At 43.1% G+C, this 26053-nt stretch overlaps 1 protein-coding gene across 3 annotated transcripts; it reads right to left on the bottom strand.

Annotated features, from left to right (window-relative positions):
* Positions 1-395: 395 nt before the first annotated feature.
* kif20bb (kinesin family member 20Bb) lies at positions 396-26021 on the bottom strand. 3 transcript variants are annotated; one of them, XM_076298016.1, is made up of 32 exons: positions 25931-26021; positions 25422-25544; positions 25176-25262; positions 24934-25050; positions 24564-24702; positions 24052-24236; positions 23829-23871; positions 23467-23676; positions 23186-23297; positions 22896-22967; positions 22489-22638; positions 21859-22021; positions 21233-21511; positions 19471-19610; positions 19026-19152; positions 18509-18701; positions 17631-17692; positions 16974-17093; positions 16426-16591; positions 14845-16039; positions 14141-14279; positions 13919-14041; positions 13740-13800; positions 13369-13491; positions 12846-12973; positions 11359-11499; positions 10110-10289; positions 6627-6833; positions 5730-5819; positions 1508-1652; positions 1143-1270; positions 396-600 (listed from the first exon to the last, which is right to left on the bottom strand). In XM_076298016.1, exons 2-32 carry the CDS (start codon positions 25530-25532, stop codon positions 517-519), a joined length of 5220 nt encoding a protein of 1739 aa, XP_076154131.1. In that variant the 5' UTR covers positions 25533-25544; positions 25931-26021; the 3' UTR covers positions 396-516. The 3 variants fall into 3 exon arrangements, with proteins under 3 accessions (XP_076154131.1, XP_076154133.1, XP_076154132.1); XM_076298018.1 differs by having other exon boundaries at positions 12870-12973; XM_076298017.1 differs by having other exon boundaries at positions 25422-25540.
* Between the last annotated feature and the right edge of the window lie 32 nt (positions 26022-26053).

Raw genomic sequence — 26053 nt, 5'->3', positions numbered from 1 at the left:
ACGGTTCACTTTTAACCTTACCAATATTAAAGAGTGTGAAGTTAATATTCTTTCTGGGATATAGTAGAGATAAAATGAATATCCTTCCTAGGAAACAGCAGCACTAAAATGTTTCTTTGATAATGCTAATATTGTAATAATATTGAGATAAATGCAGAGACCAAATTTCCCTTACGGGATCAAAAGAGTATATATACTTATATAAAACCTTTGCATGGAAAGAGTTCCCTTCTTTGCACCAAGCTTAGACTAGAGGGAACAAACAAACACACACACATTCTAACATGGACCCCTGAAACGAGACAACCAAGCTGGGTCTTGCGTGGTGATCTGGGAGGTCTAGCTTCCACCTCAAACCAACATCAAAGTTATAAAATAATGACGCATTTGTGGTGGTATGTTTTTGAGTTTACTGAAAAGAAAACACCAAAATGTTGAACGTTTTGGATTTTTTTTTTTACATAAAAACACAAACACAGAAGCCTGTACTGTACACTGTTAAAACTCTGACCAGACTCAGATCTTTGCCGTTCTCGTCCTGAGTTTCCGCTTGATGATCAAGTGATCGCTCTCCTTGTCGTCTCGATCAGCGACCACCACCTGTGCATAGAGGGAAACAGTCCAAATCAAACCAAACTGAGGATCGAGATCGTTCCGTTGTCTCATCACACAACTCTGACTCCTCATCTTTCCCAGAGACATTGAAAAAGAAGAAAAACAAAAAAGCAAGACAACACAAAAAAACTAAATTTAACAATACAAATCTATTAGTATGGACACACACACACTCACACCCCCACACACAAGCTTTATACGCAACGTACACACAAGCACGCACGCACACAGCATGCATGCCCTGACTCTGGCATACTCACACATTTATCACAGCTGTCCAAACATGACCATAAATTTGTCACACACACGCTCTCAGCACTCATGATCTGAAATGAATGCCTGTGCCATGTATGGATGTGGAGCCCGTATGCATTATTCATGCTCCATGTCAGTCAGAAAGTGCAGAGTGCTGTGGCAGCATCAGGCTCAGCCAGTTATCTCAGTCTAACCCCCCCTCCTCCTCCCCAAGCTTCATAAATATCATCTCTCTCCGTCTCCGTTCGGCGGGTGGCATTATAGGCACTTACGGGAGGGCTGCCGAGGTCCAGGGGCGTGGAGGTGTCGGCCTTGTAGAGCTTGCGCTTGGTCCGACGGGGCCTGCCGGCCTGGGTTGCACTCGGTGGCTCTGGAGACTTGCTGGACGACGTGCTCTTCACTGTGGCAGAAAACAGGAGTGTGTGTGCGTGCGCAGAATAAAGAAAGAAAAGGTCAAATAATGCAACAGAACTATACGAAGGGGCATCAAGAGATTGATTTTCTTTAAGTGCTCACTCTCTCCAACCTAGGCGCACACACACACACACACACACACACACACACACACACACACACAGACATACACACAAAAACCCACTCCTGCAGTGAGTCGCTCAAGAAAACAGCGGTCACCAACCTTTGCTGCGTAGGACAGCCGAGGAGGGCTGAGTAGAGTGGCCGCCCGTCTGAAAGCCGCGGCCATGAGGGCCTTTGTTCTTCTGGCAGGCCGGAGACCCCTGCTGCCTGATTTCACTGGCCGCCTTGCCCAGAACAGTGGGGGACTATTGACCAAAGCACACCACAGGTGTCAGTCAGGATGAAGAGAGGCCTTTTTATTACATCCACCGCCACCACACAAATTAAGTGCAATTTCATGGTTCATCACAGCAGCCATTTCATATATTTTGTGGCGTGTTGTGGTTAATTTTACAAGCAGCAGCATATTCTGATAAAAACGTCCAAGACTACAGCATAGAGTTAGGTACCGTATTTTCCGGACTATAAGTCACACTTTTTTTCATAGTTTGGCTGGTCCTGCGACTTATAGTCCGGTGCGACTTATATATGAAAAACATTATATAATTGAACATGTTTTTAAATGTTAATTTATATTAACTGACATGAACCCTACATGAAACATTACCGTCTACAACAAGTCCTGTGCACTTTCAGTCAGAGATTAGTGCTTGCGCTATGCCTGAAACACACGTGCATACTTAAATGCTCAAATTATGGCCGGGATTTTATTTATAGCTGGGCCTCAGATTCGGACAAATAAAAGCCAGCATAATTTTGCTTCAATTTAACTCATAAAAGAGCTCTTCTTAATAACTTATATTGTTGGTTAGTTTAATATTGTTGCCAATGAAAAGTTTATCATCCTACACCATGAGTCTTCAACACGTTGCTCTCAACCAGTCGCACGCAGCCCCTTTCTGAGCTAGAGGCTGAAGCAATAACCTACATTTAAACACAATTGTTGCTGCCATGCATTAGCCTACGAATTTTATATAAAAAAAAAGTAAATCATGCATAATTTAAAAAATAACTAAATTTATGCTATATCTTAGACCTCTTTGGCTATATGGAATAAGGTTTCCCTTGCAGCACAGCACATGTTCCATGAATGAATGAAATGCCTTATCTCGCAGTAAGCGGATGGAAATCCGACACTCTTTCATACATGAAACTTAATGAACCATTGCCATTGATAGCCTACCGGTATGCCGCTCCTATAACGAGAAGTATAGGCCTATGTCTAAAACGCAAGAAATAAAGGCCTATAGCTGACTTGAAAACAAAACTCACTGCCACCATGTAATATTTGATCGCTGTTTTGCTACTAATTATCTTTCACGTGAATATGCACAGAAAGTGAAAGTAGCTTCTGTGTTTGCAAAATTCCTGATTGTTCCTGATCGCTAAACGTTTGTTTTAGCGGTTGATGTAGAAGCACCTACAGTAGGCTAGGCTATAATTTGACTTTAGCGGTGACAAATCCTGCTGAGAGAGAGAGAGAGGGAGGGGGAGGGGGAGAGAGAGAGAGAGAGAGGGACCCCCAAAGTGATCCTGCGCGCGTGTGTGTCTCTGCATGGGGTTCAATTGAAGTCAGAGTTGGTCCGTCAATAGTCCCGCATTCAGGCCGCTCCATTATTATATTAATGTCAGACAGCGCTGTAAAATGTGTGGGGAATTTCTCGCACTATGATGGCTAGAGTTGCGGACTTTTATTAGTATGCTCAATACTTTTAATTTATGCACAATACCCGCAATCCCGCGCTGAAATTTAGGACCTGGTTTTAAATGCACATCTTTTTTTTTTCTCTCGCTCCCTCGGAGGTGGCCAGCGAGCATTTGTTCTGTTGCCAGCTTGTGCCAAATTATCGTCCAAAATGCTTGATTGCATTGCATTCTCCACATTTTTAGCTAAATTTTCATGTACCACATCAGCATTTTGTTCAGTGAATCTTTTGTAAATTGCTTTACAATTACCGTCGGGCCTATAGGCCTATTGCCTGCTTGCTTCAGTCACGTCTAAAACTGCATCTTTTTCTCTCTCGTGAGCATTTAATCTGCTTCCAGCTTGTGACTCCACATCGCCCAAAATGCTTGATTGCATTGTATTCTCCGCATTTTAAATACATTTTGGTGTACCACATGGCATTTTCTTTCAGTGAATCTTTTGCTTTATAATTACCTTCCTGCCCTCCTCTTGGCTGCCTTCACTCCTTCGTCTTCATTAACATCAATCTTTTTGGCCTCAATAATCACATAGTCTCTGTTTTTGGTTTTGTGAAATACTTTTCTAAATAAATGCGACTTATAGTCCGGTGCGACTTATATATGTTTTTTTCCTGTTCATGACGCATTTTTTGACTGATGCGACTTGGAGCGACTTATAGTCCGGAAAATACAGTATGTATTGCTGTATTGCTATTGTTTGTCTGTCTGTTGTTGTGTTTTCCTCATATACATCTACATGTTGTTGTGTTTTCCTCATATACATCTACATGTTGTTGTGTTTCCCTCATATACATCTACATGTTGTTGTGTTTTCCTCATATACATTTACATGTTGTTGTGTTTTCCTCATATACATCTACATGTTGTTGTGTTTTCCTCATATACATCTACATGTTGTTGTGTTTCCCTCATATACATCTACATGTTGTTGTGTTTTCCTCATATACATCTACATGTTGTTGTGTTTTCCTCATATACATCTACATGTTGTTGTGTTTCCTTGTAAGTGACCTTGGGTTTGAGAAAGGCCCTATATAAAATAAATGTATTATTATTTATTATTATTGTGCTTTATTATTACTATATTAGTGGGCAGCCGTGGCCTACTGGTTAGCACTTCGGACCTGTAACCGGAGGGTTGCCGGTTCGAACCCCGACCAGTAGGCACGGTTGAAGTGCCCTTGAGCAAGGCACCTAACCCCTCACTGCTCCCCGAGCGCCGCTGTTGATGCAGGCAGCTCACTGCGCCGGGATTAGTGTGTGCTTCACCTCACTGTGTGCTATGTGTGTTTCACTAATTCATGGATTGGGATAAATGCAGAGACTAAATTTCCCTCACAGGATCAAAACAGTATATATACTTATACTTTACTTAGACAATGTGTTCTTCACTGTGGCAGAGAACAGGAGTGTATGTACAGGACAACCGAAGAGTTTTCAGACCCTTTGAAGTTTCAGAATCAATGAACGCTACCATGCTCTTGGGCAGTTTCAATGCTGAAGAACTTTTCTTTTATCCTTCCCCAGAACTGTGTCTTCACACAACCCTGTCTCGCAGGTCTACGGACAATTCTCTCGACCTCATGGCTTAGATTTCACTCTGACATACACCATCAACTGAGACCTTATATAAAGAAATGTGTGCCTTTCCAAATAAGTCGAGTGTAAGTCGAGTGAATTGATTTAGTCACAGGTGGACTCTAATCAAGTTGTAGAAGCATCTTAAGGAACTTTGATAGAAGTAGGATGCACCAGAGCAACTGCAAGCTCACAACAAATGGTCTGAATACTTATGTAAATGGGATATTTCAGTTATTTTTTTTTTTTTTATACATTTACAAAACACTCCTGCTTTTTTGTGGAGTGTTGGAGTATTGTGTAGATTGATGAGAAAAATCCATTTTAAGATAAGTCTGAAACATAACAAAATGTGGAAAACTTGAAAAGGTCTGAAAACTTTCCGGTTGCACTGTGTGATGTGATTTGTTTGTATGATGAAATCTTAATCAAGTGCTGCTATACAAAATCTCCATGAGGCCTTGAAAAAAACAGTTTGGGACGTAACAGGGGATATTTGTTATGCGACACATAAAGAGTTATGTAAAATAAATGTAATGTAAAACTATGTAAAATAAATACACACTTTCTTCAGTTATTTGTCAACAACTACCTTCTTTTTCTTTCTGCACAATAATTGTCCTAATTTGGAAAGGATGGCATGTAATTAAGTGACAATCATGGGAAATCCAAGAGAGTCAGTGGTTCTACCTTATCTTGTTGTTATCGTGTGCAATTGAAACACAATCGGGAGGTCTGTTCCCAGCTTCAAGGAACTTGTTGCTATGCGACCGTTGCTGTGTCACCAAAAGAATCACATGCCACTACAAGAAAGCCAAGCAGTGAGTGGACTGAGTGGACATTATCCACACTGTGTGTCTGCTCAGTAATAATGGTGTTAGACCACTCAGTCTGTCTAGCCAGGAAGAAATGGAGGGTATTATTCCACACCTTTTGAGAACTCATCTTGGTCATTACTCAGTGACAGTGATGTGAGTAGACTTTTAAATCACTTAGACTGTCTTGTCAGAGTGAAATGTAGGGCATCACACAGTTACCTCTTGATGATTCATCTGGGAAAGTCTTTTCAGTGGCGTTGTCTTTTTGGTTTGGTCCTCCTCACTTCTATTCTCAGACTGTACTTGCCCCTGTGCAAAACACACACATGCATACACATGAAATGACAGCGCCATAAACCGTTAGCATCCTGGTGAGTATTACACATACAGTTTGTTAATGATTTAAACAATCAAAACCACTTTTCATAATAGGTTTCTCTACTCTGCATTAGTTCCCGACTGCCGTCATTGATTTCTGTCCTGATTATACCTGGGATTTTTTTTTTTTACTTGTTTTAAATTTAGCTGGTTCCGCTCAGGCCCAGAAGTGGAACCACAGATTTCAGCTGCTAGTACAACTGCAGTTCTTTTTAAAATTGGGCTTATTTAAAAAAAAATTCAATGGTGCTCATTCTAATACTTTGCCATACATTTTACAACTGAACAATTATATTCCAATTTGAGTATTCATGCCTCAATCGTAATAATAGTACTAATACAAAAGACCTTGATTGAGATAAAACTGACCAATTCAATTGGAATTTCAATTGGATTGAAAAGGGGTTGTGTATTCCTTTTAGAATCTGATTGAACAGCCATGAGCCGTTGAGTGTGTCCACTGTGTGTGTTGAGTGTGTCCACTGTGTGTGTTGAGTGTGTCCACTGTGTGTGTTGAGTGTGTCCACTGTGTGTGTTGAGTGTGTACAATGTGTGTGTTGAGTGTGTACAATGTGTGTGTTGAGTGTGTACAATGTGTGTGTTGAGTGTGTCCACTGTGTGTGTTGAGTGTGTCCACTGTGTGTGTTGAGTGTGTCCACTGTGTGTGTTGAGTGTGTCCACTGTGTGTGTTGAGTGTGTCCACTGTGTGTGTTGAGTGTGTACAATGTGGTCACTTGCCTCCGCTGGTTTCCTCCTCTTACGGGAAGTGCGCCGCGGCCGGTTCTGTTTGGGCGAGGGCTTGGGCCGCTCCTCGCTGTCCCACTGGACCCACCTGTTGATGCGTTCCGTCGGCGGGGTGAAGCTGATGTCCAGGTCCGACTGGTTGTGGAGCCGCCGGGCCACGGAGCTGCCCCAGATCCCCTCGGACGAGTCCAGAACCGAGGCCTGGAGGTGGCAGAGTTCAAACACTGGTCAGAGATTTCAAGCAGACTGGAGCACATTTACCAGCCTCTTACTTTCAAGTGAACTAGGCAGGAAACAACTGTTCAACATCAATGACAGAAAAATATATAAATGTACACATTGTACACACTCAACACACACAGTGGACACATATACACACACACACATATACATATATATACATATATATATATATATATACACACACACACACACACACAAACACACACATATATATATATATACAGGCTTGGAATTTCACCATTCTGGGGGCAAGGCCACTTGGCCTTCAGTTGGGCATATTGGCGGGGGGCACAAAGGCCACATGTCAGGGCACCAAGGCCAAAGTTAACTATACAGTAGTAGCATATAAAAATTATCAAAGTTGTATTTAGCCTATTCACTGCAGTAGACCTGCATCACTGTATGAAACATTACAAAAACATATTACATAGAACTGTAAATCATCTGATCATCTAATAATTACAGATATCTAGGCTATATATAACATTTATTTAATATTTGGCCTGCTATGAAATCATGTATATTGAACAATTTAAGCACAGCTCAAAAAAAAACAAAAAAACTCAAATAGCCTAGATGCATGCTTAGCATTTTGTGATCATTAAGGCTACTTTCACAAACTCTTAGTCAGCTGTCCTCTGATTTACCGATATCTAGGCGATATTTGTAACATATATTTTGTATTTGGCCCGTTATGAAATCATGTGGAACAATTTAATCACATTGTACAACTTAAAGCCCAAATTTGGAGACATCCATGCATGTCGAAATTTACTGCAAATTCAAAACTGGATTACTCTGGAACGGCTAACTGTACAGGGGACTGCTTTACACCTTTGTGTTCGGTAAGGTCTGCTGTTTATTCTGATATATGGTTTGTCATGTGTTAAAAGAAGGGTTTGTGAAGTATAAGAGTAGATGAATGGGTAGGGAGATCATGGACGCAAAACCTTCAGTAGAATGTATGATTAAATTGAATTATATTATTTACTTTTCTCGCGAACCGTTCAACACAGCAATTATCGGCTAACATCGTTTAAAAGCTGAGAAAAAGCTCTTTCATGTGATACTTGTGATGTCTGTGCGATGATGAGTAGGCTACGCAAGTAGTTCAACTGAGAAGAATGGGTGAATTTGGACGCACTTTCTTTCTTGCGCTGTCACTTTCTCCACTGCGTAAAAGACTAAATTAATTTGCGCTGTGAATGCTAAGATTATTTTGACAGGCCACAGGCTAAATAAAAATCGCTATTAGTAGGACGCAAAGCAGAATATTGAAAGAAGGGGGCACCAAGGCCACCGTGGCCTGTAAAGAAATGAAATGCCCGCACTCTGCTAAAACTCCCATATATCTCACATTAAATATATGGGAGTTTTAGCAGTGTGCGGGCAGTTCATTTCTTTGCAGCTCTAGTTCCATTTGCCCTGCGCCTCACCGGTGGGGATGTGCACACCTCCACTACTACTCACCGTGGCCTGTAAACCTCTGATTTTCAAAGGGGCATCACGGCCAACGCAAGGGGCTACGACGGCCATGGCCGTCGTGGCCGCCGTGAAATTCCTACCCTGTATATATATATATATATATATAAATAAATAAATAAATATCTCTCTCCCAATCATTTCCAATCAACACAATCCAAAACTCTGAAAACAATTAGGCAAATGCTATAGATCAAGTGTCAGATCCAGCCCTGAGATGTGATAGCACTTCAAATAGACACTTTCAACTACAAACAAACATGAGTGTCCCAAACACATTGCCGGTGGCACAGAAAACAACATTGAGCTAATGATAACTTGGGGGCAAACAAAAAGTAAAAAAAAAAAAAGTCAACATTTTGTAGAGCATTACGCTAAGGTCCGATTCATTTTAATTTCAAAGTATCCTAGCTGGTTTTGAATGTCTCAACCAAGACCCTCCAGGAACCGACTGGAAGGGTTTACAGCTCCAGTTACTTCAGTCTCTGCTGCTGTGGCTGCTGCTGAGGGCATGCAGGGGACACTAAATTGAAAGTGAAATGGGATTTAGCTTCTAAGCTGAGCAGCAAGCTGATGGACACCACAGAGAAAAACAAAAGCAGACAGACGTCCCCACTCATTTCGATCAACTCAACTCATTAAAATCTACTACAACCTTTCACTGACTTTTCATCTTTTCATCCTTCAGTCAGCCTTCTAGTAGTTTGACACAATGTTCTTTTTGGGGTCAGTTAACAAAAAACTCCATGATTAGAACTGATACGTTGCTATTCTTCTGAACAAAACAAGATTGAATTTTCCATAACCCGCCCAGAACTCCAAGTGGTAACCCTGATAAATTGAAACTGAATGAACCCTAATAACAAAGTACAATGCCCGCATGAAAGAAACCAAACAACATGCATAATGCATGACTAGCAATTCATTTCAGAATCCCCACTCCACCGTTGTATTGATGCGGTGGTGTTTCTCCAACTGTTCAAACTCATCAAAATTTGATTATGGTTTTTCCCCTGTTCAGTGTCTGCGGGTAAGCGGCTCTAAACACTGACTGGTCTGAAACCAGTGTCCCTGGCCTTGAGACAATGGCGTCTCTATCTGAACAGGCAAGGTTCAGTTCAACTCAATGGGGCAGTTTTAGCTCCACCGCGGGGGCAGCGGTCCGCGAGGCTAGTCCTGCTGAGAGACGACGGAGATTCTCACGCCTCTTTTGGTTCAAACTCACAAGGGGCAATATGTAGTTTTTTGAAGGGTTAAAGACAAAAAGGGCAAATTAAATCTACAACATGTGCAGAAAAAATGGTATGCTATAATAGCATTTTTTTGCCGCAGGCCTTCTGAATGAAATCAGAAATCTCAATTTTCTTTCTAAATGCATATCATATTGGCGCACTGGCTAGACTTGTGTTTTCGTGAGCTGGTTGTGGACTACTGCTCGCTGGATGTGTGAGAAGCATGCAGACTGCCTGACTGGGCCAAAGATGCTGAGGATGAATAAACACCCTCAGACTCAGAAAGATCCACTGGGCCTCTATGCTGATAGGTTGAATGGAAATGTGAGCGTTAATTAAATGTTTATTTTTATACATTTTATATTTTTCACAGGTTTCAGCTAAATTAGAATTCCTATCCAGACGTCTAATTAAGAGCAAGGGTCTAAAACTCATTCCCGAGCCCAGCACTTTTCAAGCATGTGTGCAAACGGGATGCACAGAGGGGAAAGTTTGGGGTCAATCTCTGCTCCACACTGACCTCTTGTGTCAGGGAGGTGGTATCTCCCAGGGGCTCTGCGAGTCTGGAGTGGAGCCCAGTGCTGATCTCCTTGGTGTTCTCGCTCTCTGATTTGGGGGTGGTTGCCGCCGTGCCCTCATGTTTTTCTTCTGACCTTGACCCCTCTTCTTCTGCCACTGACACAGGGGTTGCAGGGATACACTGTAGAACACACAGGCATGTGAATTCACCACATCCACTCAAGAATGGACACACACACACACACACACACACACACACACACACACACACACACACACACACACACACACACACACACACACACACACACACACACACACACACACACACACACACACACACACACACACACACACACACACACACACACACACACACACACACACACACACACACACACACACACACACACACACACACACACACACACACACACACACACACACACACACACACACTTTGGTGCACTAAAATGGGTAGAAAACAAGTCTCCTTTTGAGACCTGCCCAATGGACACGAGATGCAAATTTCTCAAATAAATTTCCATTCACACACACCGCATCGGCCGATGCAAGCAAATAATGGGCAAATGAGCTGTACCACTGCAGCTGAAGAGGTTTGATGAGGCAATTTGTAGAGACTTTGGTAAACTCTAACGTCTGAAATTCTAGCCTCCTGGATAGGAATGGAGTGCCAGGCTGAGTCTGAAGACTCTAAGAGGTCCAAAATGTTTATTCGTGCAATGTGCACCCAAACCCTCATATATATTTTTTTAAACATCTTGTTCCAATTAGATCATGGCTTAAAGCAAAGGAGCCAATCAACCGCTTTATATGATGACAAGCAGGGGTGCGTTTCTCAAAACCATAGTTGCTAACCTGTAAGCAACTTAGTTGAATGGCAATGGGAAATTGCATTGCAACCAACAAAGTTGCTAACTTAGTCAGCAACTATGTTGCTGGTAAAGTTGCTAACTTAGTTATCAGTTGAACACTACCAATGCAGTACTGATTTGAAGAATTGAAGAAATCTTTCTTGTAGACAGAAGTTTTTAAACGCGGATGTTTATATAATTCAAAAAGGAAATATGCCTTTCCATGTGGTTAGGTACATTAACTATATTTTCACGGAATTCACTAAAAAGGTGCTATATATTGTAAAATGTATTTTATTATTGGGATATGATATTACCTATATTGTGGTGAGGTTTTGGTCATATCACATGGCCACACCAGCAAGTCCAACTTACCACATCAGTGAGAAGCTTCTCTTGCTGGGGGTCCTGCAGAGGGTTCTGTTGCCCCTCCTCCCCCCTGGATGGATCTGTGGAGAGGGCCGACCCACGTCCGGGTGCTTCCTCCAGCGTAGATTCACCCTTCTCATAAGGGACCTAAAATTAATTAACCACATTAATTATTCTCTCTGTCTCCCTCCCTCTCACATCCTCTTTCTTTCACACACTTTCTCCCTCTCACATACTTTCTCTGTTTTTCAACGCTACAGGCTTAACGTTATGTCTGATTTCAAACAGAAACAACGATGGCCAAACTGTGAGGATGGCTTGCGTGGCTTGCATGTGTGGGTGGCTGCATATGCGTGTTTGATGTCACCAGTGTATGTGATCAAAGGCTGGTAAGGCGGAGCATGTTGCGTTCACTAGAATCTGTACCCCTTCCCTGGCTTTTGAAGAGATGCAACAGGGTCTCACAACATTGATCTCAGACAGAACTCTAACAGGTTGGTTTAAAGTAGTACTGGCAAAAAAACTGACCGATTTCAGTTTTTACATCTAAAGATATATAGATGGTGTAGAAACATTGCAAAAAGCTTCTATCCACATTCATGGCCAATTTTCCCAGGGGTCTCACAGTTAAAATGTCTGGCCCCTCAGGACTGGCGTGGACTAGTTATGTCAGAATGGGATCCTCGTTAAAGGGTTCTATAGACCGTTTTAAGAGAGTTCCATTATCAGCATCATAGTTTTTCCCACAAGGCTTCCGCTTTAACATTCCATATGTTATTTTAATGAAGAGGAAGTAGATTGGGAACAAAATAGAACGTTCAAGCATTGTTTTTGTTTTTCTTGTTGAAAGGGTCTATAGAGAGAGGAAGGGGGAAGATCAAACAACAAATCAAATAAAAACAACTGCAACTACAATGCCTGAAGTATGGGTGTAAAGGTACATGTATTCGTACTGAACCGTTAGGTAAAAGACGTTAGGTTCAATAGAGATGCGATCTGTACAGTAATCAACAGTAGACTTTTCTCTGCTTGCGGATCGTTTCAAATTTTGAGTTCCCACACAAACTTATTTGTGTTATTACATGTCAGTTTAGTAAATGAATGTCAAAATTAATTTACAAAAAAACTATCCCCATTGCATATCAAAAATACTGTCAGTGAATTTTAGGCCTACTGTACCGAAAAATAACCAAACCGTGACTCCAACACCAAGGTACACACCGACCGTAATTTTTGTGTAGGGTTACACCCTTAGTCTGTAGTGGACAAATGTTGCAAGCCGTAACACACAAAGTTGCCAAAAGTGAAACTTAACGTGGAGAAATGAAAATAGGTTCCAATTTAGCCCATGTTTCATCTTTCCAGAACTGGGCCTTGCAGTTCTTGCATAGTCCTGACTTGTAGCCAGACTTATTCATCAATAAAGTAAACTAGCACAACATGACAATAAAACCAGAAGATGGTCGATTATCAGCAATAAATTAGAGCTTTACCCTCATGATGTTCTCCATATTAACTCGGCTAGTCTCGTCTGGCCTCATGTCTGAGAGCTCTCCACTCCCAACCCTCGAGCTCGGTGAGGGGCCTTCCTGTGGACAACGCTCCTTCAGATTCATCAGCTCTGTGAGAGAGATTAGAGTAGAGAGAGAGAGAGAGAGAGAGAGAGAGAGAGAGAGAAAGAGAGAGAGAGAGAGAGAGAAAGAGAAAAAAGAGTAGAGAGAGAGAGAGAGAGAGAGGGAGGGAGAGAGAAAGAGAAAAGAAAAGAGTAGAGTAGAGTGGAGTAGAGTAGAGAGAAAGAGAAAGAAAGAGAAAGGAGATAGGACAGAGGAGAGAGAAAGACAGACAGAGAGAGAGAAAGACAAAGAGAGGAGAGAGGGAGGGAGGGGAGGTGAGAAAGAAAGAAAGAACCAGAGAAGAGTCAAAACAACAACATGGCAACCAAACAGCACTCATGGCAACAGGTGCTTGAAATGATGGGGGGGGGGGGGATTGCCTGAGTCTGGGCCTGAGTGCTACCTGACGTGAGAGACTCGATCTCCCTCAGCTTGGCCTCCAACAGCTGCTCCTGCTCAGCCGGCACCCTCTGCTCTGACAATGCCGACCGTAAGTCCTGGATGAACCGCTCCTTAGCTGGAAGATCTATCAATACAAGACAAGACAAGACAAAACAAAACATACCATGAAACACAAACAAACACAACAACAAAATAAAACACAAATAATAAACAGACAAAGCAAAACCAGATAGAAAGAATCACTTAAACAAACCAAAACAAACAAATAACTGAAAAGCACACAATTAAGATGACAGCAGGATTTACAAATGTCCTTGAGTAAAAAGAAAATGAAAACAGAAAATCAGAGCTTGGAGTGCCTTGAGTCCTTACCTCGATCGACTTTCGGGGACTGATGGGGACTTTCTGCCAATTGGACGTAGCTAGGCTGATCCTGAAAAGCGAGACATCAGAGTGGAATTGGAATAGACAAGACCCAACATTAATCAAACGCACGATAATGATCGCTGGTGCAGTGGGCTCGACGAGTAATTGTGGGAAAGACAACTCACAGTCTTAAGCTGGAGAATCGTCTGATCTTTCAGCCTCAGGTCGCTCAGGGTCTCATTCTTGATTCTCTCTGTGTCGCTGAGTCGACGTTGCAAGGTACTGTTCTCGTCATTGATCCGGCTTATCTGCGGGCGGGTGGGGGATTAAAATAAATGATGTCAACTCACGGAATAACCTCGAAAGCAGGCATTACAGGCAAGCGAAGGCACAGTTGAGGGCTTTACTTTGTACAGCAGTTGCTCGATCTCTGATTCGCGATCTCGCAGTCGTTCCCTCAGCCACGAGATGTCTCGATCCTTCAGCTTCAGATCTTGGCCAAGGCTTTTGATGACTTTCAAGTTCTCCTTCACCTGTTCTTTGCGGCTGTTAGGAGGGAGAACATGCCCAAATTAGAAACACTGTCTAATCCTTCATCATGGTAAGATACAAAGTTCCCCTTTGAACAGCAAAACCTGATCAAAGTGTGTGGTGGTGAACGCTCACTAGTGTGTAGAACATACAGGGTTGTTCATTTCAATATTGCATTTCAATCTATTCTGTACAACCCCCCCTCCGTAAAACCCCACTATGGAACTCTCTTAATGTTATAAGTAGGAGGCCATTATTCTAAGGTGCAATTATTACATAATGTTGCTTTAAAGGTCACATTACACACCTGTTAATTAAATCTCAGCTGAATGTCAGGACAATTCTCTACTTAATATAAAACACAAGAATATCACATACAAGAATATCATTTTTTTTCTCCCTGTAGACACCTTTAGCAAAACTTGCTAAAATCCTACCACCATCACTAATTCTGATTTACTACAACTCCCACTATAGTACTACTGGTTTCAAATATCTTTTTGCTACTACTACTACTACCACCTTGACAAATTCCTACAAATAATAACTAATTTGAAGTGGAAAGAATGGGATAACTTGCTCTGAGAGTTCTCTTGTTACGGTCTCCATGTTGGCTTTCTGCTGAGCAAGAGCTTCCTCCAACTCCGCTGTGGCCACTCCGCTGCGGTCCTGTTGGCTCTGCTCATCTCCATTCTGGCTCTGCAGGCCCTTCAGTTTCTCCTCCAGGCCATGCCTCAGGGTCTCGGCCTCCTGCAGCTGCCTCTCCAGCTCGGCCACCCTCTCCCCTGCCTCTCTGGCAGCCCCGAGCCGCTCCTCCTCCACGTGGGCCAGCTGCTCCCTCAGTCCCTGGGCCTCCTTCTGCAGCTCAGCGTGACGCTTTGTGCCGTCTTCCAGGTCCAGTAGCGCGATATCCAGCTGGGCCTGGCGGGTCCCGGCTTCGCCCTGCTGTTGGTCGCAGAGCTGCTCCAGCTCCCCGCAGACCTCCTCCATCTGCTGGAGCTGCGAGTGGGCCTCTTCCAGCTCGCGCTCCAGCTCCTTGATGCGCTCGTTCTTGGTCAGCGATGTCCTGGCGAGGTTCTCACACTCCTCCTTGAGGCCGTGCAGGGCTTCGCTGAATGTCTGACCACCGCCCTGGGATTTGCTCGCGTCCAGTTTGGCTTTCTCCTTGAGCCTCTTGACCTCCTGCTCCAACGCGGCGGCCGCCTTGGACTTCTCCAGAGCCTCCTCTTCGTGCTCTTTGGCTTGCGCACGGACAACTTGAAGCTCCTCTCGGAGTCGTGCCACCTCGTCTTTTGCCTTGCTCGCGTCCAGTTTGGCTTTCTCCTTGAGCCTCTTGACCTCCTGCTCCAGCGCGGCGGCCGCCTTGGACTTCTTCATGGCCTCCTCTTCGTGCTCCTTGGCTTGCGCCCTGGCCGCTTGAAGCTCCCTGCCGAGCTTGGCCACTTCTTCCTCTGCCGTCTTGGCCTCCTCGGCGCGAAGCCTTGCCTCGGTCTCCGCAGCGACGACCTTGGAGGTCAGCTCGTCGGTCTCCACCCGCAGCCTTTCGCGCTCCTCGGCCAGCGCGTTCCTCTCGGCCTCTAGCGAGGCCATCTCCAGCCGCTCCCTGTCGAGCGAGGCCAGGGCGGCCTCGTGGAGCTGCGCCTCGTCGGCCAGCGCGGCGGTCTGCTCCTGGACGCTCTGCTCCAGCGAGAAAAGCTTCCGCCCGAGCTCGTCCAGACGCTCGTCTTTGGCCTCGGCCTCCGCCAGCAGCCGCTCCACTTCAGCGCGTAGCTTTTCTGAACACACACACACACACACACACACACACACACACACACACACAAAAAGTGAGTCAGAGTACAAAGAGCAACACAAATTATGGCTTTCACAGTCCTATTCCAATTTTTGCACCCCGTGTAGCATTTCTCCGTGGCCTTGGCATAAGCCCAGTATGGGTCAGTGCCAGCGGATATGTTCAAATCGGCAGCACAGAATGGAAGTAAAGAGGCCTTCAAAGAGGCTATCAGCACGCATGGGGCTAAAAGTGCATTACTTCTACTGCTATCATTTAGCTGCATTGTGCGCTCAAACGCTTTTCCTCAGTAGTATAAAAAAGTAGATTCTGAGGTGAGGTGAGGTGAGGTGTGTGTGTGTGTGTGTGTGGGGTCTCTTGGGCACGTACCGCTGTCGTCTGCTGCCTGACAGTCAACCCCCCTGGGGGTGCTGTCTGGACCCCAGCGGGCGTCTTTGTTCCGGTCACAGGCATCCGCACCGCCCTCAGCCGGACTGCACCGACAATTCTGCTTGAAGTGTAAGATTTCCTCTCTGATCGCGTTAATCAAAGATCTCTGTGGAGAAGAGGGGAGGAGGGGGGGGGGGTGGAGAAGTGAGGAGAAGAAAATACAAGGGTGGAGGGGAGTCAGACTTTCACTTAGGCTCAGGATTACCAATACTAATACAACTGATTACCAGCTATTTATTGCACTGGACTTGCATTCATAATGGATGTGTTTGTGTGTACTGTATGTGTGGTGTGTGTGTGTGTGAGCACACATGTGTCTGCGTCGAGTGTAAACTCTGTACATTTGTGCAGTTATGTCTATGCATGTGTATGTGTGTGTTTATCAGGCTTGTTTGTGATTATGATCATGTTTGTGAGCATGTGCTTATGATTTTGTGTGTGTGTGTGTGTGTGTGTGTGTGTGTGTGTATAGTCCTCACTGCACTCACATCGTTGGTAGTGGTCTCTATGCTGTGGTCCAGAGTCTCTTGCAGTTTGGCGATCATGGCGTCTTTCTCATGACACATGCCCATGAGCTCCTGAACTTTCAATGTCTGACCCTCGTAACTCTAGAAAAGAGGAAGAATGAGAAAGAGAGAAGAAAGGAGAGAGAGATACAGAGAGAAAGAGAGAGAGAGAAAGATGTTTGTAAAAGAGCCATAGAATAGCTTTGAGTAGGGCTGCACAATGAATCGATTTTTTATTCTAAAATCACAATTTGAACTAATACAATTAGGTGATAATCGCAAAGGCTGCAATTAACCGTGCAGTTCGCAACTCTGTCCCAATGGTTAAAATCTTTCCACATCTATGTATTTCTATTTTCATGTCATTCTCGTTGTGTGACAGACAGTGATACTCCCCTAACAGGAGCGCTGTGCTTCTCATGCACTAGGGCATGCCCCCCAATCAGAGGTGGCCCAACTTGGAATACTGAACTGAAGCTTGACTTTCAAAAACTATATCGCAAATCAAATCGCAATCGCAATATCTGTCAAATTCACAATCAACCCCCCCGCCCCCCCCCCGAGCTCTTGCAGCCCTATTTGACAGCAAGACATTGCTGAGGTGAGAATGTGAAAGAGAAAATTGAAGTGCGCAAGTACCTCTTGAACCGCCTGTAGCTTCTCATTGGTCCTCTCTGCCTGGGCTTTGACGCTCTCCAGTTCTAGGAGATTGGCCAGAGCACATTCAATCACTTGCAACACACAGCCATCTATTCACATGCATAGGCTTTAAGGAAATTGCTCCGCTGAGACCGTGCACTTTCAGCGAAGCAGCCTGCAAGAAGGCTTTAGCACTGGGTGGGGATGCATGAAATTTGGGCTGTAAGTGGTCTTTTAGGAACTGAACTTAGTAATGAACTTTCTGGTAAGTCAACCAGAACGTTTGGGGTGAGTCTGGGGTAAGTAACAGGGAGACTACACCGGGCACGTGACTGAAGTGTTCTGTTCGTGGAGCGCCTGCTGCAACAATTAGCTGCCAAGTGATAGTGGCGTGTACATTTTAAAAAAATTAGACCAGTCTTCTAAAACTATTTTTACGCCAAGCGAACGGTTCAGTTGTGGACCCGCTGTAGCCTCCCTGTAAGAGTCGTGGTGGGCAGTGAGGTGGCCATTTCAATTAATTTTGAATGCCTCACTGACCAAAACTATTATTTAGTTTCATGTTAGAATCATGTAAGAACACAAAAAAGAGCCATTTGGGACAAATGCTTTCATATAGAAAAAATGTTATTAATCTATGGTCACTGAGGTTTCATGTTAGAATCAGGAAGAACACAAAAAAAGAGACATTTGGGACAAATGCTTTCATATAGGAAAATCTATGGTCACGGAGGTAAATTTGTGAAAGTGAGAAGCGTAAGTATATCACTATGGGTGTGCTCCCACATGAATATGTTGCTAATGAGGTTGTTGTTTGACCTTGGGGAGTTGTTAATTCCTCGGCCTAGCAGTGAAGCTCCAGGAACAAGCTGACCTACCGCTGGTCTTGAGGCCTAGGAGCTGCTGGCTAGTAAGGAGCTCCTCAGCCAGTTCGTCCACCTGCTTGCGGAGGCCGGCTGTGGCTGCCGGTGACTCGGCCGTCACCAGGCAGGTCTGCACCTCAGCGGCGTCACGCTTGATCTTGGCCAGGTCACTACGCATAGCCTCGATCAAGCTGTCCATGAACTCCTCCTGACCCAACACAGAATATCACATGACAATGTAACAACAGATTAAAAAAAAAAAAAAAAAAACACACCAAAAATGCATGAAAAACAAAATCAAACCAAAACCAAACCAGAGTCAACAGACCCATTCTGCATTAATTTTACAATTGATTTAGCATCCTATGCGTAGTATTAATTGAAACTGTAAAATTGTGCGGTCCCCTATCTGTGTAGGTAACCTTGTTTTCTAGTTCAACATAAATCTTGCTGTTGAATTATGGGTCAGGTATTCTAATACACATACCTATTTAGGAATTGGAAGTTATAGCCCAAAGCAGTTTGCTATTACCTTTGTTGCATCCTCTGTGGACGCTGCGGCAAACTCGTTGGCGTTCTTCTTGACCAGGTCCTTCAGAATCTCCAGCCGCCGTTCTGCTCGCTCCTCGATGATTTCCTTCTCCTTCTGAAGACGCTCACTACGCGAGAGAAAGGGGTCAAAATGTATATTTGTTAGAGAAATAAAATCAGATAAACTTCTACTTTCTTTACTGGAATACATCTTGGAGATGCAGTGTTTCCCACAGAATTGAATTCCATTTGTGGTGGTTGGTTTGCAGAATTAACTTGAATACAACAGTTTTTAACAAATTAGCACAGCGTGGTTATGATGCTAACCAGATTTAAGCACAATTTAGTACAACCTGGAAAATCATTGTGTGGTGGTCAATGTTGATATTGTGGTGGGCCGCCACAAATAAGTCAATGTATGGGAAACACTGAGATGTTTTTCTTACTTGTAATCACTCTCCATTTTGGAGAAGAGCTCCATGAACTCGGAGGTCACTTCCTCCCGGATGCGAGACTCCAGAGCCAGGTTCTCTTCCTGCTGTTGGGTCAGATTGGCCTTCAGCTGCTGGATCTCGGCACGCTGGGCCTAAAATGAAACACATCTCTCACATGATGAGGATGTGTGAACACACCTGGGCACTCACCTCACAGGATGAGGCACAAAGTCTGTCCCAGCACACACGGCACAAATCTGTCCCAACTTCTGACCCCATAGCAGGAACTGATTTAATTATAGCTTGTGGTTGACTGAAGTGTTAGGCCAAGCGACACTGGCATAGAGCCAGCTATGTCTCTAGAAATATAACTAACTATTGACATATGTGCACTGGTCATTGGTCAAGTTTCTTGGAAATGAAAGATAAAAAAATGAACAAAAAACAGTTGTTCAGCCAAAGACCGGCCTATTTGTGTGCATGAAGGGGCTGTTATTTGTGTGTGTGTAGGGGGTTGTATTTGTGTGTGAAGGGGGGATTATTTTGTGTGTTTGTGTGTGTGTAGGGGGTGTATCATGTACAGTCACTGTAGTTACTGACAAGAATGAACATTTTCATGAGAGATGTATTTGTAGCAAATGTTATTTGTTTACCTAAATGTATATTTATGTATATATAATATTTTAACAAGCCTGCCAATCAAAGCCATCAATGAAACCTGCAGCCTAACAAGTGGTATTTGTGGTAACTGTGTGTGCAATACGGTGCTTGGATGACAATAAAGACTCTCTCTATTCATTTACCTCAAACAATAAAGACTCTCTCTATTCATCTACCTCACACAATAAAGACTCCATCTCTATCCATCAACCTCACACAACAAAGACTCCATCTTTATCACACAATAAAGACTCCATCTCTATTCATCTACCTCACACAATAAAGACTCCATATATCTACCTCAAACAATACTCCATCTGTATATATCTACCTCACACAATAAAGACTCCATCTCTATCCATCTACCTCACACAATAAAGACCCCATCTCTATATCTACCTCACACAATAAAGACTCCATCTCTATCCATCTACCTCACACAATAAATACCCCATCTCTATCCATCTACCTCACACAATAAAGACCCCATCTCTATATCTACCTCACACACTAAAGACTCCATCTCTATCCATCTACCTCACACAATAAAGACCCCATCTCTATATCTACCTCACACAATAAAGACCCCATCTCTACCCATCTACCTCACACAATAAAGACTCCATCTCTGTCCATCTACCACACACAATAAAGACTCCATCTCTATCCATCTACCACACACAATAAAGACCCCATCTCTACCCATATACCTCACACAATAAAGACTCCATCTCTATATCTACCTCACACAATAAAGACCCAATCTCTATATCTACCTCACACAATAAAGACCCCATCTCTATATCTACCTCACACAATAAAGACTCCATCTCTATATCTACCTCACACAATAAAGACCCCATCTCTATATCTACCTCACACAATAAAGACTCCATCTCTATATCTACCTCACACAATAAAGACTCCATCTCTATATCTACCTCACACAATAAAGACTCCATCTCTATATATCTACCTCACACAATAAAAACCCCATCTCTATATATCTACCTCACACAATAAAGACTCCATCTCTATATATCTACCTCACACAATAAAGACTCCATCTCTATATCTACCTCACACAATAAAGACCCCATCTCTATATATCTACCTCACACACATCTTCATCTCCAGCCTCCAGGACGGTGCCCTCAGCCACCGTCTCATCGGCACTATCATCTTCTTCTTCCTCCTCCTCTTCCTCGTCCTCCATCTCCTCTTCGTCGTCCTCATCCTCCTGCACATCCTCCAGCGTGGTCTCCCAGGCCATGAGCGTGCTCCTCCGCTTGGCCCACAGGTGGCGCCGATCGGCATCGTTGATGATGAACGACACCTCCCGGCCAGACTTCTCCCGCTTTGGTACAGCAGGCCGCGTGGTCAAAACCACCACCTGCAGAATGAGAAACGACATTTAGCCATTAATGACCAGCAACATTTTAAAAAGATAGTAATTTTAAGAAGTAAAATAACATTACATACGAATTTTAATTCCTTCCAGAAAAGGGAACAAATTGCATTTATTGTGTGTTTTTCCACTGCTTTTGTCATTTACTATTTTTTTTACAACAGGTAAAAAAAGAGAAGGATTGTTATTTAGTTATTATTTTGTTATTTATTTGGTATTTAGTAGAGCATTACAGAATAATGCTGAAGATTTGCATTTCCTCTTAAGAGAAGTACCATCTTAACCATGTTCCACACAAGTGGCAGAGACAACGGATGTGTCTAGAAACAAACCTTCTGTGCGACGGCGGAGAATTTGAGGACGTTGAGTGTCTCGTCGTACATGGAGGCACACTGGTTGATGTTGACGATCATGCAGGCTTTGCCCCGCCCACAGAAGAAGCCCTGAAGGTAGTGAGTGAGCTTGCTTTCCCGGAAGGGGATGTGTGGCTGGTATCTAAGGTGCATACAATCACATACATCACGCATTAGGAGGACACCTGCATTTTGAGTCCTGTGGATGGTATGTTTTCGTGCTTAACACTAGAAGTGTCATAACTTCATAAATACTGCAGAAGAACTGCCGTAAGTGGCCATCTTGACCCTTAGATTTTAAACTCTATTCAACTAGCAGGACTGCATTATTTTTCAGTCATTGTACAAGCGCTTTTTTTTAAGCTTTCACTGGTATGGGTACATGTATTACCTGCTGGGTGTAATCATCTAATGAAATGGGTATAATATGAGTATGGTAGTGAATATAGTAATGGGTGATTTGGACCCAAAAAGATATGAACAAATTACCACCCATCTATATTCATTCTGAAATATTTCCAACTCACCCTATTCATGGTGTGTGTTTCGCTAGTTTACATCATCAAAAGGCCTTAATGAATTTGTGCTATGAAAAAACTGTTCACTCACTTTGGCTGTGTCTGGTTGAGCCTGAGTGCAGTGATGCATTTCCCCAGAGTCAGCAGCGATGTGTTGATGTTCCCCGCCTCTTTCAGACGATCACCTTTGTTCTGGGTTTTTGCACACCTCTCCGAGCCAGCCAGGTCACATAAGGACAACCTGACATAGAGATAAGACGGACTTAGGAAACTGACAATCTAGTGTTTAGGGGTATTGCAAACAGAGCTAACAGTGTACTTAGGTTTCATAGCCAGCAGGGTAAATAAAAAACAACAAATATAAGCATTTCTCTTTGTGGCTATTTCACACACACACACACACACACACACACAGCCTAGGGCTTGCGGATAAAAATCAGTCTCCATCGGAGCCAATTTCATCCCTTCAAGTTGCTTTATAATAGAAATTTCACTTACTCGCTAATGGTCAGGACTCGAGGCACACCAATATCTTCGATTCTCAGAATGCGGATGGAGAATATGCTATGACTATAAAGGGAAAGAAGGAGATGGAGATTTTTGATATAGGCATTATAATGTGCACCTAGGCAAATGGCCAAGTGTATTACAAAAAAACAACACAAATCTTATTCCAAAAGTAAGCCAGTTCTTAATTTAAAAAGGAAAAAAAAAAAAAAAAAAAAGTTTAAAAAAGTTGCCATTACAGTACAAGTGGTATCATCATTAATATTTGAAATAAGCAGCACCTTCGGCTGGAGACATTGTTGAGCTTTGTGGAGGAGAAACTCTGGTTCTTCCGTCCGATTTTTAACACTCTGTAAGCCTCCTCCGCATTGTTTACTTGAATCCATTTGAGATCTGTTAAAAAAAAAAAAAAAAAAAAAAAATATAAAACATCAGTGTTAACACATATGCAAAACTAATGCATTGTAATTTTAGAAAATGAGTAAAGAGATTTGTTGTTGTTGTTGTTGTTTTTTGCTCACATAAGACATGGTGTAATAAGTCTGTGGACTATTAAACTCACCTTTGACAAAAGTGTTTCCCTTCACGTCTTGTGAGAGACGGAGGGTTGTTCTCCTCACTGGGCCATTTGGCAGGACCTCTAACAAGTCATGAATGGTCTCGTTGTAGATCTCACAGAAGGACACCCACACTGAGTACTTTGTGTTTGAGTCGCCCTCCAAACTGAAACACTCTTCCTCCCCCTGCATGTCAATGTCACTAGAGGTTGAACCTGTTTAGAATGTAAAATAATAAAATTACACACACACACACACACACACACAGTATATACTTACACAGTTAGTGTAGTTCTAAAAGTATCCCAGTGATGTTTTTTCAGAGACACTTCTACTATTTTTATTTTGTACAGGTGAGTACACTTACCTTCCAAAAAGGTTTTACACGTGAGGCTCTTCTGAACGTCAGTCTAATAATGAAAAAAGGAAAATAGCAAATTAACACTGTGAGCGAAGTGAATGAACATCTAGTTGGGGGGGGTGGGTGCAGAACGAGGATACAGATAGTCAGAGATACAGAAAACAAAAAGGGAGAGAGAGAGAGAGAGAGAGAGAGAGAGAGAGAGATGTAGAGGGATGATGTGATTCACCTCTTTCAGGCGTCTCAGTAGGTTTTTCTTGCTGGTGAACTCCTCGTCCTGCTGATCTTTGGTGAGTCTGGTGAAGTCCATACACCTGTGGGGCTTGATGTTGTTTTGTGTGTAAATGCGGCCTTCAATGCTGTGGAAAATCACCCTCAGGGACCGTGGCACTATCCCACCATCAGCCTCAGGCCCTATCATTAGATGATAAGAAAAGTAGCCTTGGATGTTATTTCTGTAGGTTTCACTGAATAAAGGTTCCTTACCCCAGATGGATGAGACTACACTAGCGAGGACACTGTGGTGACGGAGAAAGGGCTCAGCTTGACATCATGAATACAAAAGGACTCTTTTAGCACAAGAGGAAGCACTGCTGCCATACTTGCAAAACCCAAAATGTAAATGGCAATTAAGCGCTCAGACAAGAGAAGTCTTTAATCGTGACATGAAAATATTCAACTACCATTTCATCACTTATCCAAGAACTTCTACCCATCATGCTGAATATGACGGATTCTTACCTAGAAATGTAAATGTCTTCCCAGCATTGGTCACTCCATAAGTAAAGATGAGGGAGTTTCCTCCCTCTAGAACATCTTTCACCAGGCCTTTGGCAGTTCCATCAAACATCTGTTGCTGGGTGGTGTCCGGCCCGTACACCTGTACAACAGTTGGAGAGGAATGATGTAGGAATCATACTAATGACTCAAAAAGATAGCAACAAACGATGCAACAAAAGATAGCAACAAAAAATGTGTTCTCGGTTCACTTCAACACAGTGAAAAGCCTTACAATATGTTTACCATGAGACAGATGTGAAAGAAATAACCATCACAGTTAAAACAAAAAGTTGAATTGTTTTGATTGTAAGTCTCAGATGACCGTTCTCACCTGAGAGAAACGAAACCTCTGAGCCGTCTGCACTGGCTTCTCGCTGAGTCTGGCCGACAGAGATGTTCTGGGTGCCTTCAGCACCACTGTGTCTGGACCCTCAACTTCTACACATTGCTGAAATTTCCATAAGACAATTAGCTTGCTGACTTCCGGCCAACAGAGCAAATTCATAACATGGCATCGTAACCGTCAATCGTACAATACAAAAACATACAATCATCAAAGTACAACAAAATTACCTGAGATTCTCCAGCTTCTTGTTCAGCGTTAGTAAATGGCCTTACGCGAAGGTACACTTGCAAGTGTTCTTTGTCTGATAGTGACTCCTAAGGAAAACATTACAAAAGTTGGCTTAGCAAGCTGATAGCATTTGACACTTTTCACGCCTTTGTTTACAGTTGACGTTAACTGTTAGTCATCAATCAGTGCAGTGCATCATCATCACTCATCTAGAAACAACTGAACAGGAAAATCAGCCACGGTACCTGAGATAATGTTGAAATATTGGAAAAGTCGTCCAGCAAATCCTTCTTGAGATCTTCAACAGTTATAGCAGTCACCCTTTCGGGTTTATAATTTAAACATGATTCCATCATTTTCCTCACTGGCTATAGAAGACAGAAAATCACGTTAACGTTAGCCAACATCACAAAAAGGCACATTATGTCTCTTTCCTGGCACCATCTGCGTGTTAATTTATTTACAAAAGAAAGAAACGCCGGTTATGCTCCGTAATAACAGGTTTCACTATATATTGTACTTTACCAGTTAACGTAATGCATAACTTAATTCAGCTACTAGAGGTCACACTTAGCTAGCTGGCTACAAAAATAACACAACAACCACCACAACTAGCAGCTACAAGCTGGCTGGCTGGCTGACTGGCATGCGTTGTCGACGACGGCTTGTTTTGTGCTACCTAGCAGTAACGTTACTTCTTTTTCGAGTTTAGTCTAAGTTTGTTTTTAATACATTACAACGGATAAAAACACACCTTTTACATTCGGGTTCTTGACAGAATGTGTACAATAATGTCCATTGAAACAGGTTATGCCGATCGCAGTACTCCGAACATTTGATTATCCACCGCGGTTTTGTATTTTAAACTCAACCAATC

This window comes from Alosa pseudoharengus, unplaced genomic scaffold, assembly GCF_046254945.1.
Source record: "Alosa pseudoharengus isolate Yale_2024_CS ecotype anadromous, Long Island Sound unplaced genomic scaffold, YU_APseudo_1.1 YU_APseudo_1.1_scf_21, whole genome shotgun sequence".
In the NCBI taxonomy this organism is placed as follows: Eukaryota; Metazoa; Chordata; class Actinopteri; order Clupeiformes; family Clupeidae; genus Alosa; species Alosa pseudoharengus.
Note: the sequence above shows the minus strand (reverse complement) of the source record. Positions and strands in the feature narration are given on the sequence as shown.

What these genes read in the sequence shown, in the direction of transcription:
- kif20bb (XM_076298016.1), bottom strand. Translation starts at nt 25,532, where the DNA reads ATGATGGAATCATGTTTAAATTATAAACCCGAAAGGGTGACTGCTATA. An exon ending in AACAATGTCTCCAGCCGAAG is followed by an intron (nt 22,968 to 23,185) that starts GTGCTGCTTATT and finishes TTCCCTTTATAG; the next exon opens with TCATAGCATATTCTCCATCC. An exon ending in CCACCTCCCTGACACAAGAG is followed by an intron (nt 6,834 to 10,109) that starts GTCAGTGTGGAG and finishes TGCCACCTCCAG; the next exon opens with GCCTCGGTTCTGGACTCGTC.